At 34.5% G+C, this 18445-nt stretch overlaps 1 protein-coding gene across 15 annotated transcripts in view; it reads left to right on the top strand.

Moving 5' to 3' along the window:
• The window catches only part of ACAP2 (ArfGAP with coiled-coil, ankyrin repeat and PH domains 2), a 156146-nt gene that overhangs the window by 124164 nt on the left and 13537 nt on the right, over positions 1-18445 (top strand). For 8 of the 15 annotated variants that reach the window (XM_021070084.2, XM_084990742.1, XM_084990749.1 and 5 more), the window contains 10 exons: positions 1235-1286; positions 3019-3119; positions 3762-3867; positions 9632-9840; positions 10182-10251; positions 11870-11961; positions 13831-14015; positions 15178-15270; positions 16476-16663; positions 17235-17344. In XM_021070084.2, the coding sequence (XP_020925743.1) occupies positions 1235-1286; positions 3019-3119; positions 3762-3867; positions 9632-9840; positions 10182-10251; positions 11870-11961; positions 13831-14015; positions 15178-15270; positions 16476-16663; positions 17235-17344 (1206 nt within the window). Of the gene's footprint in view, positions 1-1234; positions 1287-3018; positions 3120-3761; positions 3868-9631; positions 9841-10181; positions 10252-11869; positions 11962-13830; positions 14016-14684; positions 14790-15177; positions 15271-16475; positions 16664-17234; positions 17345-18445 lie in introns of all 15 variants that reach the window. The other 7 variants (XM_021070080.2, XM_021070078.2, XM_084990747.1 and 4 more) reach the window with 1 other exon arrangement.

The following is an 18445-nucleotide window of genomic DNA, read 5'->3' as shown; positions in this document are numbered from 1 at the left end:
CGGAAGTTCTTCCTTTTCTAGCCTGCCTCTTGATGATTTGCATTTAGAGGCAACCCACTTGGTTTTATCTAGATGCTTATTTAACAGATCTCTGTTTTAATAGTAAAGGTGATGCCTGTTTAAATAGCAAGAAAATCTAACAATCTGTCTAGTTTAAAAACAAAAGCATCTAATCATTTTCTCAGCTTTGGAGAATTAATTTTTTAAAACAAATTCTAAATATGTCTAAATATAATTTTTAGTGCTTTGTGTTAGTTTCAAATGAAAAGGTAGAATCTCTATCTGCTAATAGATTAATTACTAATGTTTATACAGTAGAAATCATCTCACATGAAACTAATTTTAAAATAATGACTCAAATATTGTTTTACCTTTCATGCTTGATGAGAATTTTTGCTTCCTTTTATGAATGGCTTTTGGCTGTGATTTTTTTTTTTTTTTTTGTAAGCCTTTAGGTCCTTTTACTGTTTTGATAAATTAGAATTAGTAAATATGCCGAACATAGCATAGTTGTTTCTTCTAAAGAAGATTGCAAGTAAAGAGTTTGTCAGTTAACTTAGAATAATGAGCAGAACAATATAAATAGTTGGGTGAATCATTTTTGGTAATAACTTCAATTATTCTGCTTAGAAGTATTTTATATGAAAGTAAGTCCAAGTAAATTGGCGACTATCTCCTGTTTGATATTAATTCTAAAAGAATGATTAATTTTTTGTTTTGCTTAACCAATCAAATGCTTGCCAGATTAGCTGTGGAAACGTTGAAAACAAAGCACCCTTTATTTCAGTCTTTTATTGTATGCAAATGGATGGTCTTATTTATAATATAAATTTATTTCTACTTTATAACAAAAAATTTTAAAGCAAATGGTTTTGGGGAGAAGATTTATTTTTGAGGAAGATCAAAACTAAATTTTTATTTTAAAACAATTTATTTGGTAATAGCATAAAGGATAACAACTCTTGTTGGGATATAAATTTCTGACATAAAAATGAATCAAAATACAGTAATCTTACTGTCCTACTCTGTGGTTTTAAAATTGTTTAAAATTGTTATTTACCTTCAGTAGTTATTTCATTGATATCATCAGTTTATATAAAGCAAGCCAAAACAATGCATTTCTAAAAACATAATTACTCTAAACTGATTTTCTAGTGCTTTCCCAAATATTTCATTTCTAACAACTGAAATAAATTATATTTGTGAAAACTTAATCTATTTTGTATTTATTTAGACGCTGGTTTTCAATACAGAACAATCAGTTGGTTTACCAGAAAAAGTTTAAGGTAGGTGCTTTGTTAAGTAATTAAATGAAAACCCATTGAGTCCTCAGTTTTACTTTTTTCTTCTTTTTTTTTTTTTTTGTCTTTTGAGGGCCACACCTGCGGCATATGGAGGTTCCCGGGCTAGGGGTCCAATCGGAGCTGTTGCCTCTGGTCTCTGCCAGAGCCACAGCAACACCAGATCTGAGCCGCATCTGCGACCTACACCACAGCTCACGGCAACGCCAGATCCTTAACCCACTGAGCAAGGCCAGGGATCAAACCCGCAACCTCACGGTTCCTAGTCGGATTCGTTTCCGCAGCACCACGATGAGAACTCCCCCAGTTTTAATTTTTTAACCTGCTCCTCTTGGTAATAAATTGCAGTCCATAAATATTCTGTGCAACATTACTGTTTATTAGTTTTATGTTTGAGTATGTATAAGAGGACTCGAAAGTCAAAAGTATCAACATTGATTCCTGAATTGTTAATTCCTAGCTTTCAGATGAATTTTTCTGTGTCCCAGGATTATTATTTTTATTCCATCACGTTTTTCTTTGTCCAGGTGTATAGCAGGAATTCCTTAGTATTGATTTGATGCTAAAGGAAAGGATGCCCTTTCAGAAATATCACCTTAGGGCCAAAAGCAGTAATATAGAAAGGTTAAAAATGACATTAAAATATAAGCTTGAAGTGATTCAAGTAGAAACCTCTAAGTTTGTTGATATTTCTTTTATGTATTTGTTTTCCTGAACCTTATTTTAAGGGTGAATTATATTTATTTAGTGGAAGGTCATATTGAGATTATATGTGATTTGAGAATGTAAAAATATAATTAGAGAAAAAGAACTATTAGTTAACTCTAGCTTTTATGAATGATACATTCAACAGTCAGTCTGAAATATCTACTTTAATCTTGCGATGTGAAATTTTTTTTGCTAGGTTCTTTGTGGCAGGTTTATTTCACACCAAATTCTTTATTTTTTTTTATTTTATTTTTTTTCTGCCTTTTTTCTAGGGCCGCTCCTGCGGCATATGGAAGTTCCCAGGCTAGGAACAACGCAGCAGTATCCGAGCCATGTCTGCAACCTACACCACAGCTCACGGCAACGCCAGATCCTCAACCCACTGAGCAAGTGCAGGGATCGAACCTGCAACCTCATGGTTCCTAGTTGGATTTGTTAACCACTACACCACGACGGGAACTCCCAAGTTCTTTAACTAAATATTTTTTTTCCCTACTCTGATAAACTTTGTTTTGAGTTTATATTTTTATTAAATATTAAAAGTGATAAAAAATTTCTTATTTTCTTAAGTATTTTAAGAAGCATGTATATAGTCTTCTTATTTTTCTTATAGTCATTTAAACTTGACTCGTGAAAGGCCTCTCTTTTGGAGGAAAGTAGCTTTTACTGTATGTGAGTGGGGACCAGAAGAGAAATGGATATGAAAAAAAGTAGAAGAAAGTTAACAAGAGGCTAATATTTATTGAGCACCTGCTAATTAACTACCAAGTGTTGGACTAAGCTCTTTATAGAAACTATCTCATTTAATTTTTATAGAGCAGTTTTATGAGGCAGATAAAATTAACAGTACAGAATTACCTTTATTTATATCTATATTGATAACTCCTATTTCTAATCTAAAATAAGATACAAACTTTTGAAATTAGACCGTTTATTCCACATGCTGTTTTTAAGTGTGTTTTTATTGATAGTGGTTGATAAATGTGGGAGTTTCATTTCCTTATTGTAGGATAATCCCACTGTGGTGGTGGAGGACCTAAGGCTCTGCACAGTGAAACATTGTGAAGACATAGAACGGCGATTCTGCTTTGAGGTGGTCTCTCCAACAAAGTGAGTAGTTCTAAAGAATTTGAGAATGGCTTTTATGTTTCTATAGTTCTATCTTAAAGAACTTTCCCCAAATACAGAAAGATTTGTGTTTCACTTGTGATTATCTGAGCTAAAGCAGGAAAAATTGTTCTAAAAGTAAATTTTAATAATTAATGATTGTACAAATTAAGTCAGATATTTATGTAACTTCTACCCTGGTTCATATTCTTTAAATTCTGTAAAGATTATTGATGTGGCCATATGAAAATATTTTTGCTGTCATCGTAATGAACTGAAGTTATATATCAGCGCAATCTCTCTGATAAATGTCATTTCATATTTCATCCCATTTGAAAAATTAGTCTTATTTTATATGTTAAATTTAAAGTTTTATATATAGATACAAAGTTTCAAATATATATGTAAAGTTTTATATTTATATTATATATATATATATATATATATATATGTGCACACATACATACATACTGATCTTTGATATCTTTATGAACTTACTCTGTCCTAAAGTTAGTTGAAATAAAACCAAGAGAAATTACTTTGGTGAAAAAATTAGTAAATAGCAAACTGAACAAAAAAAGTAAACCTTCTTCTTGTTTTGTGAGTTAATTTAATGTCTGAGAAAACAATGTTATTTCCTTTTAGAAGCTGTATGCTTCAGGCAGATTCTGAGAAACTACGCCAGGCATGGATCAAGGCTGTTCAGACCAGTATTGCTACTGCTTATAGAGAGAAGGGTGATGAATCAGAGGTTAGTAAACAATATTGCAATACCAAATGATATACTGTCAAGATTTTTAATTTTAATTGCAACATTGCAGGATTGTAACATTCTTTTTTATATATAAGATGATTATTTTGTAATTGAAATAGATTGTTTAAAATTATAGACTCACTTTTTCTTTTATTCTCTTATTTTATTCCAGTATTTCAATATACATTTAATCCAATATTTGAATGTGTCCCAGATTGACATAAGGTATTCTGATGTAAATATTTTTCCCCAAATATTTTATCATTCTAATAAAATAGTGAATATGAGAGGGATTTAAAATTAAAACTGGGTAAAAAACAATATAGGAAAGCTCATATTTTTAGTTAAAATTTTCCTAGAGAAGATAAGCTCAGCATGGAGTCTTGCCTCATACATCATCTGGCTTCAGCTACCTAGTGAGTTTACAGACTTTTGAGCAAGGCCGGGAGTGAGTCTTGAGCAATGGAACTCACCCCTTTCTCCACTAGCTTCCTGAAAATGTGGCATTTAAGTCTGTGCATGTCTGAAAAAATCTTTATTCTGTTCTCACATTTGTTTGATAGTTTGGTTGAGTGTGGACTTTTTAGGTTGGAAATAATTAACCTTAAGAATTTTAATAGCAGTGTTTTTCTAGTTTCTAGAGTGGCTGTTGGAGTCTGTCTTGTAACTGATCTTTAACGTTCCTCCTCTCCAATATCTTTGTTTTCTTTTTCTGGAATTTCTGGACTGGTCTAATGATTTTCTTATTTTTTGTTTTTTTTTTTTTGTTTTTTTTGCTCTGCATTCTGGAAGATTTTATTCATCTTCCAAGCCTTCCATTGAATATTTCAGTTCTGCTAGCACATGTTTAATGTGCAAGGGTTCCTTTTTGCTTGCTGAATGTTTATACACAAACACCTGTTCTTTTCTTATGCCTGCAGTGTTAGAGTTAATGGTTCTTAATCTTGACTGCATATTATGATAACACAGGGAGCTTTAAAAAAAAAAAAAAAAATCCCAGCACTTAGGTCCCTTCCCAGAACAACTGAATAGAGTTGAGACCCAGACATCAGTATCTTAAAAAGCTTCCTGGGTGATTTCTGCTTACAGGCAGTATTGAAAACCATTTTATTAGAGGCTTTCCTTGGTTATCTGGTAATCTGTTCATGGTAGCAAATTAAGGACTAACCTTTTCGGAAGCTCTGAGAATGTAGTTAACTCTGTTCTTTGACTTTGTTGACTGTGAGCGTCACCAAAATCTGGACCATTTGTTGAGGAACAACCAGAGAGGTAGGGTCTTTAGAGTCTTTTCAGCTAAGATTCACCAGAGAAGACTCACCAGTCTCCTATTTAGGGGTAAGAGGCTTGCTGGGAGCTAATTGCTGGGCATCTCAGTATTCAGTGTGTATATGTCCATTTAATCCATTGCCTTTCAGGAAAACCCGATCCAGTCACTCTCTGTTTTACTTTCTCAGAGGATAACACCCTGGTCACTTGCTTGTCTTTGTAGAGAGTAGTCCTAATAGTAATTTCCACACCTAATAGTAATTTATTAATATCATCTATCACCAGTCTATATTCAGATGTCTTCAGTTGTCCTAAAAATGTCTTTACAACCATTGTACAAAGTAGGATCTTTTTATGACTGGGCATTGCATCTGGTCTTAGGCCCCTTATCTTTCAGTCTGGAACAGCCTTTTTTTTTTCAATGATGATGAAGACTTGCTGAAAAGATTAGGTTAGTTGTTCCTTTAGATTCCTTCTCATAAGAGTACAACATAGGTGATGTGTATATTTCATGTTGCAATAGGAGATACACAGTATTTAGTTATCCAGCCATTGCTAATGCTAAGATCTTTTGTGTGAAGATGAAACAGACACATTGGATCAGGGAGATGAGAATATGATCCCCCTATAGTGGTATTAAATATCCTTTCTTATTCCCAATCTACTTGGTTACTTGGTGTAACAAATCTACTTTGTGTTACTTTGACCCTATAAAATCTACATCTCCATCAACCACTAATCTAGTGGTTTTATAACTGAATTTGTAATTTCATTAGGAATTACAAAATGATGATTTTTCTAATTCTGTCATCCCATCTGCATTTATTAACCTTCAGTCTTATGTGAAATACAGGTTTTTCTTCATCAACTAGATCTATTTAATAAAATGCTTAATTTTTTTGCTTTTAATTACCACATTTGGTTGATTTATTAGCTATCTTAAGTGGGGACAGTATATGATTTTGGGGATATCATTATGAACTCATGAATTTTGTAAATACAGTGGGTTCCAATGAATTGCAGTAATTACTCTTTTTTCATGTTCAGATTATCACAACTTTGTCTAATAAGAGCTCTGGGTAATGGCTTTTAAAACATTCTCTAATTTTTAGCAGAGTTTTGAGAGGAAACAAATTAAGGTGTGTATCCACATCATCTTGATGAATAAGCTAGTGGTATTACTGAAATACTAGTGTTAGCCATCATACACCAGAAGTAATAAGGATTATGGGAAAAATAGGGATAGGGCCAACCTAAAAGTCTGTGTAAATTTGTAACATGAATACTTTTAGGAACTTAGAATCTCAATAAAAATATAAGCATATTTAAATTCCTAATAAGTGAACACTGTAGTTTAGAATATAGATGAGACTTAACTTTAAGAACTGGTGAAGATGGCTTGGAAGGGTGCAGAAGGTCTGAGGCTTTGGTGACATACGCAAAATACATGAAGATCAGAGAGTATGGTGCAATAAATGCTTTTCAGTCAGAGCACGTGGTCAAAATGAGCTAAGAAGAATAGGGGGATGGGTGTCATGTTCAGTCCTGTGTTTCTTGAGGTGGCCAGCCTAGGTTTTGCTCTGGTAGTGTACTTTGCTTTCAGCGCCTATAAGCTAATGTCTTCGCATTAGCTTAAAAGAGGAAGAATTGGAAATGAACCAACATGATTTCTGCATTATATTGATGTCTTTTCCCTACATGATGATTGCTTATGAGCTAATTCACATTATCAGACACATCCTGGTAAAGCAGATTGTATTTATTTTTTTCAATGTTAAAATAATCTCAAACTTATAGAGAAGCTCCAAGTATAACACAATTTTTTCTCCTGAACTATTTCAGAGTAAGCTGCTAACATATGCCCCATCACCCATTATTACTTTAGTAAGTACTTCCCACAACTAGGACATTCTCCTCTATTTACCATAGTAAAGTCATCAAAATCATGAAATGACCATTGATACATGGCTACCATTTGGTTATTGAATATCATTAAATTTTAATAGTTGTCCCAGTAATGTTCTTTACAGTGAAAAGATCCAGTCCGGGAGCACAGGTCACTTTTAATTGTTATGACTCTTCAGTTTCCTTCAGGAATAATCCCTCAGTTTTACTTTGACTTTCTTAACCTTGATTATTTTGAAGATTACAAGATCCCCCCCCCCCGCCACCTCTTTTTCTTTTTCTTTTCCTTTTTGGCTGCGCCCACAGCATGAGGAAGTTCCCGTACCAGGGATTGAAACAGTACCACAACAGTGCCAGTACCAGATCCTTAACCCACTGCATCACCAGGGAATTCCCTTAAGATTACAAACTTTTGTAGAATGTCCCTTGTGAGTTTGTTTGATGTTTACTCACAAGGTTATGCATTTTTGGCAGGAATATTATATAAATGATGCTGTGTTCTTTCCATTGCATTCTCTCGGGCGGCACATGATTTTGATTTGTCTTATTATTGGTGATGTTAACTTTGGTCATGTGATTTCAGGTGGTGTCTGTTAGACTTCTCTACTGTAAAGTTCTCTATGTAATAGTATGGGGAGAACTATTGAGATTGTTCCTCATTGCACTTTGAATTTTTAAATTATATTAGTATAGGCCCTTATTTTATTCAATGTATTATAATTCCTTACTATCATTATTTGTTTTGTTGTTCAAATTGACCAAAGTTTGGCTAGTGGAGCCCTGGCTCTGTATCCTTTGGCATATTCCTAATTATCTTTGAGTTTTCTAACTTTCTAGCATGATGAGATATTCCCAGTTCATCTTCTTGTACTTTCTCTGCACTAACCTTGAAGTCAGTTTCTTCAGAGTGCCCTAGTGTTTTTTTTTTTTGTTTGTTTTTGTTTTTTTGTTTTTTTGTTTTTGGTGGAGAAAAGTTTTTAGAAACCAAGAAAAGGGAATATACATGATATATGTGTGTATGTGCACTTACACATTTATATCTATAGTCCTTTGGGGGGGGTTGCACCCATGCATATGGAAGTTCCTGGTCCAGGAATCAGACCTGCACCACAGCAATGACCTGAGCTGCTACAGCAACAATACTGGACACTTAACCCACTTTGTCACAGGGGAACTCCATACATCTGTGTGTGTGTGTGTATTTATATTGAAACCACTAGTATGCCTGTTGATATCTTGCATAAGAAATCTGACTCCTATTTATTTTTTAGCAGGTTTACTTAAATGGTCAGTCCCCCTGTATGTGACCAGTACCCTTTCTGCTGCATTACTCCTCCCACCCCCCCACTCCCCAGGGCCCTAACACCTCACTCTAGGTGGCACTACCACTTGGTAGTTCCTTTCCATCCTCAGGCTCTCATTTCCTTTGTTGGGCTGTCTTGCTCTACAGATATCCTTCTTACCCTGCTTGGGAACCAACACCTGCATGAGGTCATGCTCATTTGAGCATATGCTCCTCTCCCAGTGCAATCCACCTAGAGTATTGTATCCCCCACTTTCTTTGCTTAGCTCTACCTACTAGCTATTGGGTTGAGTTTTTAAGAAGAGCAAGACTATGGCTAAATTATATTTCTGTTGATTCCATACTAAAATACTGGCTTGTTAAAAGTTGCAATGTTTTTAAACTGGGAGACTTTTTAGACAATATCTTTAATTGCTTAGAATCCCCAAACTATATCTTTGTATTTTATCATTATTGGCATAGAGTTTTCTGTGTATTTAAAAAATTAGCTTTCTTGGAGTTCTCACTGTGTTGCAATAGGATCAGCGGCATCCCTGCAGCATCAGGGTGCAGGTTTGATCTTCGGCCCAGCACAGTGGACTAAAGGATCTGACATTGCCATAGGTTCCACTGTGGACTGGATCTGATCTCTGACCTGGGAAATCCATATGCCATGGGGTGACCAAAAAATAAAAAAGAAATAAAATAAAATGGTCAATTTGAAAAAACTTAGCTTTTCCTTATTTGCTACCTTTTGCTTTTCTCCCATTTTCCTAATTGCCTATGGGATTTTAGACATTTTGCATTCCCTTGTTGATTTCCTTGTAATTATAATTATGTAATTGATCTATTCTTTAGTAAAAGGCCATACCATTTCCAGTAATTCACTGCAATAATTGAAACACTTTGCCTGCAGTTCAGTAAATACCTTTGAAAATACTTGGTATATGATAATATTAATTTTATTCTTGAGTCTTAATAGTCTCATGTTTACTTTTTCTGTCTCTCATCCTGCCATGTTAAATTCATGTTTCCTTTTCTCTTTGCCACTATATTCTGTACATACATTCATTATGTTGAGTTATTTTTCAGTATTAATATGTTTCTTCCTATACGACTAAAGGCCAGTTGATGGAGGAAGCTATATCTTTTCATCCTGGAATCCCCAGTACTTAGAACAGTGCCTAACTTAAGCCCATAATAGGCCTTCAGTTTATTGATTAGAAGCTTTTGTTTGGAGTATGTATTGTTCAATGTAGTATTACAGTCTTCTTTTTTTTTTTCTTAAATAATTCTTAATTCTTTTAGAAGCTGGATAAGAAATCATCTCCATCCACAGGAAGCCTGGATTCTGGAACTGAGTCAAAAGATAAATTATTGAAAGGAGAAAGTGCACTGCAGCGAGTCCAGTGTATCCCTGGCAATGCCAGCTGTTGTGACTGTGGTCTGGCAGACCCACGGTGGGCCAGCATCAACCTGGGCATCACCCTGTGTATCGAGTGTTCTGGGATTCACCGGTGGGTAGGCATGCCCAGGGTGAGAAACTTCTTCTGATAAACACACATTGTAAATTACTGTGTCCTCTTGGTTAGGGAACCTTGTCCACTTGCGTAATTTGACTGCCAGTTGCTGTCTTTGTACCTTTTGCAAAGTGGATAAAATTCTGCCTTGTGAAGTCTTTTTGAGGACTTTGATTCACTATTCATTATTAACCAGAAAGTCTGTCCCTATTTATATATGTGTTGAGGGCTATATTGGAGACTTTGTCACGCTAAAAGGGAAAAATAAGTTGCATAATATGCAAATAGAGACTTAATAGTTTTATATATTAATGCAGTCTTTTTTTCCTCCCACTTAGGAGTCTTGGAGTTCATTTTTCAAAAGTACGATCTTTAACTTTGGATACCTGGGAGCCTGAGCTTTTAAAGGTAAAATAAATATTTGCTTAAAAATATTTTATGTTTTCACGTAAAAGTCAAGATTTTTGAATCTTGGTTCACAAATGTATGAGTTTCTCAGTGCTCACAGTCAACTAAATTGTAGTGTAACAATCTGATACTATTTTGGCAAATCTGGTCTTTTCATATTGGTTATTTTGTATTGCTAAGCTTATATAGCACTCTTAACTCTCTCAATTCACTTTTTAGGGAAACAGCATCCCTGCATTTTTATGTTTTCTCAGAAATTACCTTAGATTCTGTACTTTAATTTTAATTTTTTGTAATTATATCAATTCTTGCTAAAAATATGCAAGACATTGCTCTAGTGAGCTCCATAATGGATTGGCATAGCATATTATTATCATTGCATTATTTTACCAAAGGCCCATTTGCAAATTTATATTTGTCATGGGTAGTGGTCATCAAACTAAGATATCCTTTTTTCCCTGTTCAAGAATTCATGTCCACGAAAATGTCATAAATAATTTTAAGTCACAACTGGATTTTCAATAAGATTTATAAAATTTATATTGATTAATAGTGTACTCTTTTAATTCCACCATTTAGTTTACCATATTGCAAAAAAACATGTATTACTTTAAATGTTGCAGTGTATTCTGCATTTACTTCTGTCTGAAAATTGTGTTCTTAATGTGCTTCAGTTTTTATTTCAATTCATAAATAAACTGATGATCCAGTCAGTTATTGCAAACTAAAAAGTTTGCTTTGTAGAATTATTGTGTAAACGTCTAAATGAAAGTGCTAAGTTGGCTTCTGTGGTAGAGCCCCAGTTTAGATGGCTTCTATCAATTGTTACGAATTCAGTGGAAAAGAAAGTGGGAGGTGAGGGTACAAATCTAATTTCTGCATCAACTCTGTGGACTCAATTTAGAATCTTTGGTTGACACACAAATGTACAGTACATTAAAAAAATACTGAAACTTAAAAAATATTTTGAAATACTTGTAAATAAAGTATTAGGAGAAAATAGGTTTGGGATGGCATAGGCATAGTATTGTCTATGGAATGGATGGTCAAGGGGGACCTGCTGTATAATGCAGGGAACTCTACCGAGTGTCCTGTGATAACCTATATGGGAAAGGAATCTGAAAAAGAATGGATGTGTGTATGTTTATAACTGAATCATTTTGTTGTACAGCAGAAATTATCACAATATTGTAACTCAACTATACTTCAATAAAACATTTAAAGATGGGGAAAAAAGGAGATGATAGTTTCATTTCTGAGTTGTTTAAAACTTAACCTGTCTGGACTTAGGCTTCCTTTTTCAGTTAATTTAGCAGACGTTGTGAATAATATGTAGCCTTCTGCTAGCCATAGTGGAAGGATAGAAATTCTGGTGGAATATGGGTGAGGAGAAACCCTTTCTTGAGGAGGGTAAACTTCAGGAGGAGGTTTTCTGGTGAAGAATGGCAAAAGAGTGATATTGCTCTTAGTCCTTGTCTCATTTGGCTTTCACTTTAAATATCTTTGTGACATGAGCATTTGAAGAACATGTAAAAAGAATTAAGTAGCTGTATTTGCTTAAAGATCTTTATAGTATTTTTAGGAATTTATAGCTTTTTTTTTTTCTCCTGTCCAACAGCTTATGTGTGAGTTGGGGAATGATGTTATAAATAGAGTTTATGAAGCTAATGTGGAAAAAATGGGAGTAAAGAAACCACAACCAGGACAAAGGTATTACCTCAGTTGTGCTAATGTGTCCCCTCATTTTCCCCCTAATTAGAAATACAGCTATTACTGTATTTCACCATAACTGATATGTAATATTGAGACAGACTATTCCGAAGAGATCATTACCGCTTCTGTTAAAGTGTGGCTGTCTCTTTTTGGATAGGTTAATTAGTTAATTATATTCTATTAATTAGATAATCAGTTATAATTTCCCGATGAGAATCTTAAAAATTAAAGCTCAAATAGGAATGATAAAAACTCTTAGCAGTTAAAGTCGACAAAGTTCTGTTGGTGGCAGACCTTTAAAAAGAGATAAACTGTTCATTCATGTTCACAAGGATCAAGTTTCCACTACCTACAAGGAATAGTTTCACATTGTTTGACTTAGTTCAAATATTTCTTGGTTACATATTTCATACTGGCATTGTTATATTGAAGAGTTAAAGGTGAAAAGGTAGCTTCTTATAGGGAAGAGTATTTATTTAACTGCTGTATGTGAAATTTTACTTCCCAGTTCTATACAGAGAATTCATTGAACGAAGCGGCATAGAGTACTTCAAGGTGGATAATTAGTTTTTGTTGATGTTATTTTTCATCTTTATGATTCTTTTTTTTTTTTTTTTTTTTGGTCTTTTTAAGGTGCACCAGTGGCATATGGAAGTTCCCAAGCTAGGGGTCGCAGCTGTAGGCGAGACAGCAATGCAAGATCCCAGCTGTGTCTGCAACCTACACCACAGCTCGTGGCAACGCCGGATCCTTGACCCACTGAGTGAGGCCAGGAATCGAACCCACATCCTCATGGATACTAGTTGGGTTCATTAACCGGTGAGCCATGATGGGACCTCCCTGTGATCCTTTATATTAGGTATTAATATTTTATTTGCCATAATCCTAATTTGGCTTTATGATAATTAATACTTTTAAAAAGTTATTGCTCTCTAAACCAATTCCAGTTAAATTAGATTCTTATTTTTTTTTGCTAATACATGGCTGTTTGTTATTTCGGACCTTGAGATAGCCTATTTTAGCCAAAGACCTAAGCATTTTAAAAGGATATAAGTAAGAAAAGATACAGAACAAATTGGACATTTTATAATTGTATCATAGATCAAAAGTTTAAAATGTGGAGTTCCCATCATGGCACATCGGAAACAGATCCAACTAGCATCCACGAGGACGCAGGTTTGATCCCTGGTCTCGCTCAGTGGGTTAAGGATCAGGAGTTGCCATGAGCTGTAGTGTAGGTCGAAGACATGGCTTGGATCTGGCGTTGCTGTGGCCGTGACATAGGCTGGCAGCTGTAGCACCCATTTGACCCCTAGCCTGGGAACCTCCATATGCCGTGGGTACAGCCCTAAAAAGACAAAAGACAAAAAAAAAAAAAAAAAAAAGTTTCAAATGTGATACATTTTTGGTTTCCCCACTTAGTTTAGAAATGCTCTATTGTTTTAAAGTAGTTGTCTGATGAAAAATTATGGTCATGAATAGTAGTAGTTCAGTATGTGACATTATTTATTGGAGTAAAAATGGAAATTAAAATTAATTTCTGTAGATTTTAATAGGTTCTTGGTAATGCTTTTCATTCTGTAAAAAAATTGAAATGAATGATAGAAATTAAGAGAATATGAGAGGGCCATGTTAATACTTGTGATTTTTCAATTAGTTTATTATTTGTATTTCATTTAAATGCGAAATCACAGTTCATTAAATATTTGGAAGGAATATGTTGCATAATGTAACAAATTCAGTTTTAACTAGTACTACATATAGTGATTTTCTTTGAAAAATTCAATATGTAATAGCTTCGTTTCAGTATTAACCATGTTAAGAGATTAAGCAGAACATCCTGACATTTTTATATATACCAACCAGACAGGAGAAAGAGGCATATATCAGAGCAAAATACGTGGAGAGGAAATTTGTGGATAAATATTCTATATCATCGTCACCTCCTGAGCAGGAAAAAAAGATTGTCTCTAAAAGTAGTGAAGAAAAGAGGCTGAGCATTTCTAAACTTGGACCAAGTGAACAAGTCAGAGCATTTCCCCAAAGTTCAGGTATTGCAGTCAACTTGTTGTCTATATGAATATTTTCTTAAGCTGAAGTCACTTTGTTAATCTCTGAATTAGTAGGTCTTATAGATTTTTTTTAAATGGTAAAAAAAATCTGTTTACTTCTACATATCCTAAGGAAAATTGGCTTTCTCTGTCTTTAAAACAGTTGAATTTAAATAGCGTCTTGGTAATTCACATTTCTAAGTACAGTTGACCCTTGAACAGCTCAGGTTGGGGCATTGACTCAGTTAAAAGTTCACATATAACTTGTTCACATATAACTTGTAGTTGGCCCGTTGTACATGCGATTCCTTGTATCTGCTCTGCAGGTCCTCTGTATCCTTAGTTCCACATCCCTGGATTCAGCCAGCCCTGGATTGTGTGGTAGTGTAGTATTTACTATTGAAAAAATCCGTGTCTAGGTGGACCCACGTAGTTTAAACCTGTGTTTGTTCAAGGGTCAACTGTGTGTATATGCTCAGGAATAAAACTGCTTAAAATGCAAGGGGAGATGGGAAAGATAAATCTATCATGCAAAAAGCCCTAAATATCTGATTAACCACCTAATATCCTTCCTATTTTTCCCTCCTAAATTTTTCCCAATAACGTTTTTTCCTGCCCTTTTCCCTTCTTATGGCCTGCTTTGTGCTTTGCTAACTTGCATGTCCCCAGTGGTTGCTGTAAATAGCGACGAGGCCAGGCGGGAGTCTCTGTTCTGTCCTGATGAGCTAGATTCACTCTTCTCCTACTTTGATACTTCTTCAAAACTACGTAGTAGTAAGTACTACTCTTGTGGAGCATTCCAAGTCTGTGCCGGTGGTCATTGTGCGGTGTGGCCATTTCTCTAGCTGTTACCCATTGTCTCAGAATTCCACATTACTTAGAGTGATACAATAAATTAAGCTCTTTCCTACCCCTGACACATTATGGGGTAATGAGATATGTAACGACTCTGAAAATAAGTTTATTTTCAGGATTCATGATTAATTCATATTTTGATAAGTGAAGCATTCCATAAGCTTAAAATTGTGATAAATTTATTCCGCTGGTGGTGGCTGAGTTCACGTTGATGTATCAGAGCTCATTTTAAAACCTCGTTGTTTGTGGGACATTTTTTCCTTAATGGTGTGAACTTTAATCACTAGCTGTTTTTTCTCTAAAACAGTCAAAAGTAATGACAGTGGAATCCAGCAGAGCTCTGATGATGGAAGAGAATCTTTACCCTCCACGGTGTCAACGAATAGTTTATATGAGCCTGGTGAGTTTGAGTGAAAGTCAATGTTAATTGGTGTTGTTGGCTGAAAAATGCATGTGGTAAATGCCAAGTTTGATTAAATAGTTTCTAAAGGAAGTGGTGAGTCTTTTAGAAGGTACTAAGGGGCAATTATAATTCTGCTAAATGAGAAAGCAGCTATTTCTTTTCAAATTTAGAAGTCCTCTCCTAGCTGTACATTCTTCTAAGCCTCATGATAAGTGCTAAAAGTGACTTGTCAATAGCTAAGGATAATGTTTAATCCACCTGAACTGCACGTCTTATTACCTTTATCTTTTTTTTTTTTTTTTTTGTGGCTGTCTTTTCTTAGGAAAAAGATCAGAAAATCTCCCTCACCTGCCCTCCGAAATAGGTTTTTCTTCTGACCTGTGCTTTCTTCCTATATTCTCTCCTTTATGATTTCAGTGATTTTTGGTCTTGCACAATATGCGGGGTCATTCTTTAAATTATTTGGACTGCTTGTACTGCAAATTGTGATGGTATTAGACCATCCTAGGAATAAAGTAAAGTAGTGAAATTCTGTAGGAATTTCTTACTGCCTCTTACTGCCTCTTCTGAGTCCTTAAGTCCTGGCTTACAGTAATATACCTAATTTTAATTTAATACCTACCCATCAGATACTGGCAAGAGCTTTGTTTACCACAAAGACCTGGTGAACTAGTTGATATCTTTATTAAGAGAAGTTCACTGGGGAGTTATTCGTCTACAGGAAAGAAGATAACTTTGTGAAAATTTCCATTATCTCATTTTGTTAAACTAGCAGTTTCTTATGTCCCAACTTTCATAATGTGATACAAGTAAGAATTCATTTAAAAATTTTTTATTTATTTATTTATTTATTGTATGTACATTCTTTTTATTTTTATTTTTTATATATAGTGATTTTTTTTTTTCCATTATAGCTGGTTTACAGTATTCTGTCAATTTTCTACTGTACAGCATGACCAAGAATTCATTTTTTAAAGACGTTATACAGTATGCATAAAATTTATTCATTGTAACCGTTTCCAGTGTGCTGTTCTGTGGCATTACATCTGTTCGCATTGTTATGCTGCCATCACCATCATCCATCCGCAGAACTCTTCCTCTTACAAAACTGAGATTCTGTACCTATGAAACAATGACTTCCCATTCTCTCCCTCCCTGCCAAGAGCTCATTTTTTATTGCTGTATTTGTATTTGCTTTTCAGAGGGAGAAAGGCAAGATTCTTCTGTGTTTCTCGACTCTAAACATCTTAATCCAGGACTCCAGCTTTATAGGGCGTCGTATGAAAAAAATCTTCCTAAAATGGCTGAAGCTTTGGCTCATGGCGCTGATGTGAACTGGGCTAATTCCGAGGAAAACAAAGCAACACCACTTATTCAGGCTGTATTAGGGGTATGAGTTTGTAAATTCAGGATTTCAGTGGTAGTATAAAAAAATCATAGTTCATTCTGAGCATAGCATTAGCATTATCTTTTGCTTTAAGAGGTGGGTTGGAAAATAGAAGCAGCAATTAGTAGTAACTTCTGAATACCACTGTGTGTAAGCTTAATTTCCTTTTCTTAAAGAATTTTAGTATTGAAAGTATGGGCTTTGCTAGATCACAGACTACAAATTGAATTCCAATTAGAAGTTGTTCTTGGGGGGAGTTCCCTGGTAGCTCAGCAGGTTAAGGATCCAGCATTGTCATTGTTGTGGCTTAGGTCATTGCTGTGGCCTGGGTTTGATCACTGGTTTGGGAACTTCTGCATGCCATGGGTGCCTCCCCCCCTCAAAAAAAAAGCAGTAGTAGTTGTTTTGGGGAAAAAATAATTTATCATTTCTCTTTTTTCTGGGGGGGTATTTTCTCTTTGAGGGAAAATGCAATAGAAAGGCTATTAAAGTTTTTGATAGAAATATATTTTTGTTCACTTTTTGTACATCACTATTTTTTTCACTATTTTTTTTTTTTTTTTTTTCCTCTAAGGGCTCTTTGGTGACATGCGAGTTTCTCCTACAGAATGGTGCTAATGTGAACCAAAGAGATGTGCAAGGGCGGGGACCACTGCACCACGCCACCGTCTTAGGGCACACGGGGTAAACTGTAGTGCTTATATGTTTAAATAGATTTTATCTGAAAAAAAGTTTTTGCTTTTTCTCAGGTCAAGATCATTAGGTAGAGTTGTAAAGTACTTTCCTGTGACTTATAGTGTCACAATGGAACTTGAAATTTTAAAAAATTTCATTCTGAGAAAAAGATACTTTTACTTCTCAGATAAGAAAAGTGCCAAGCTTATTTTGAACTTTACTGGTTCTTTATATAGGTCTGTTTTTATATTTAAAACTGTTACTGAAATTGTGGGGATTTCATCAGACAGCTTAAGTCTATGTGTGTATTTATGCATGTACAGATAAATTATATACATAGCACACACATTTTGGGAGAATTTTGTAAGTTGATAAATTTTGGTTTTCCCATGGGGTAAAGTCAAATTCTAAAGTAAATTCTTATTCTGTGCTATTGATGTTGTCGTTTCTGGAACAATATTCACATTCACAAAATAGTGAAGCTATAAAAGTGGGCTTCTGCTAGAGGATACAAATAAAAATGTTGGCCTTATATGAAAAGTTTGTGTCATAGGTGATTGTTTTTCAGTAAACCTCTCAAGATCTCCAGTTCTCATTATCTGGACAAGCAAGAAGCTGTCATTTTTTATGTTTATTTTATCTCATCTTCTATTTTTATCATAGCTAATTTTCTTTGCCTATATTAGCAAAGGAATTCATTTCAATAACTTTATCATAAAACTTTTTCTGTACTTAAAAATGGTTGTATTTAATTCATCCTGTGTATTTTCTTCTTTGTAATAATTATTCCCATTTGACATCATAGACTCCATTTATTCATTCTTTAATTTTTTTTCATTTTTGTTGGTTTTTTTTGAGTTATGGGTATTTGTGGAATACAGTGGCGAGATTGCCTCCCATTCTTTGTGGTTGAATTATCATTAATATATTATGCTGTTAACATTACCTTGATTTCCTTCTTTCTCAGATCACGACCTTGAATGATTTTTGTCTTATTTAAGTGTATAGGTATCTGTGTACATACATCTTTTTATATTTTTCCAGGGTAGGGACCATAATTTATATATCCTGCTATGCTATGTATTATCAGGTTAAATATGAAAATACCTT

The sequence above is a fragment of the Sus scrofa genome, chromosome 13 (assembly GCF_054392235.1).
Source record: "Sus scrofa isolate SSC_HxYL_T2T_F1_AM1 chromosome 13, Sscrofa_HxYL_maternal_Yorkshire_Landrace_v2.0, whole genome shotgun sequence".
NCBI classification, from domain to species: Eukaryota; Metazoa; Chordata; class Mammalia; order Artiodactyla; family Suidae; genus Sus; species Sus scrofa.
Note: the sequence above shows the minus strand (reverse complement) of the source record. Positions and strands in the feature narration are given on the sequence as shown.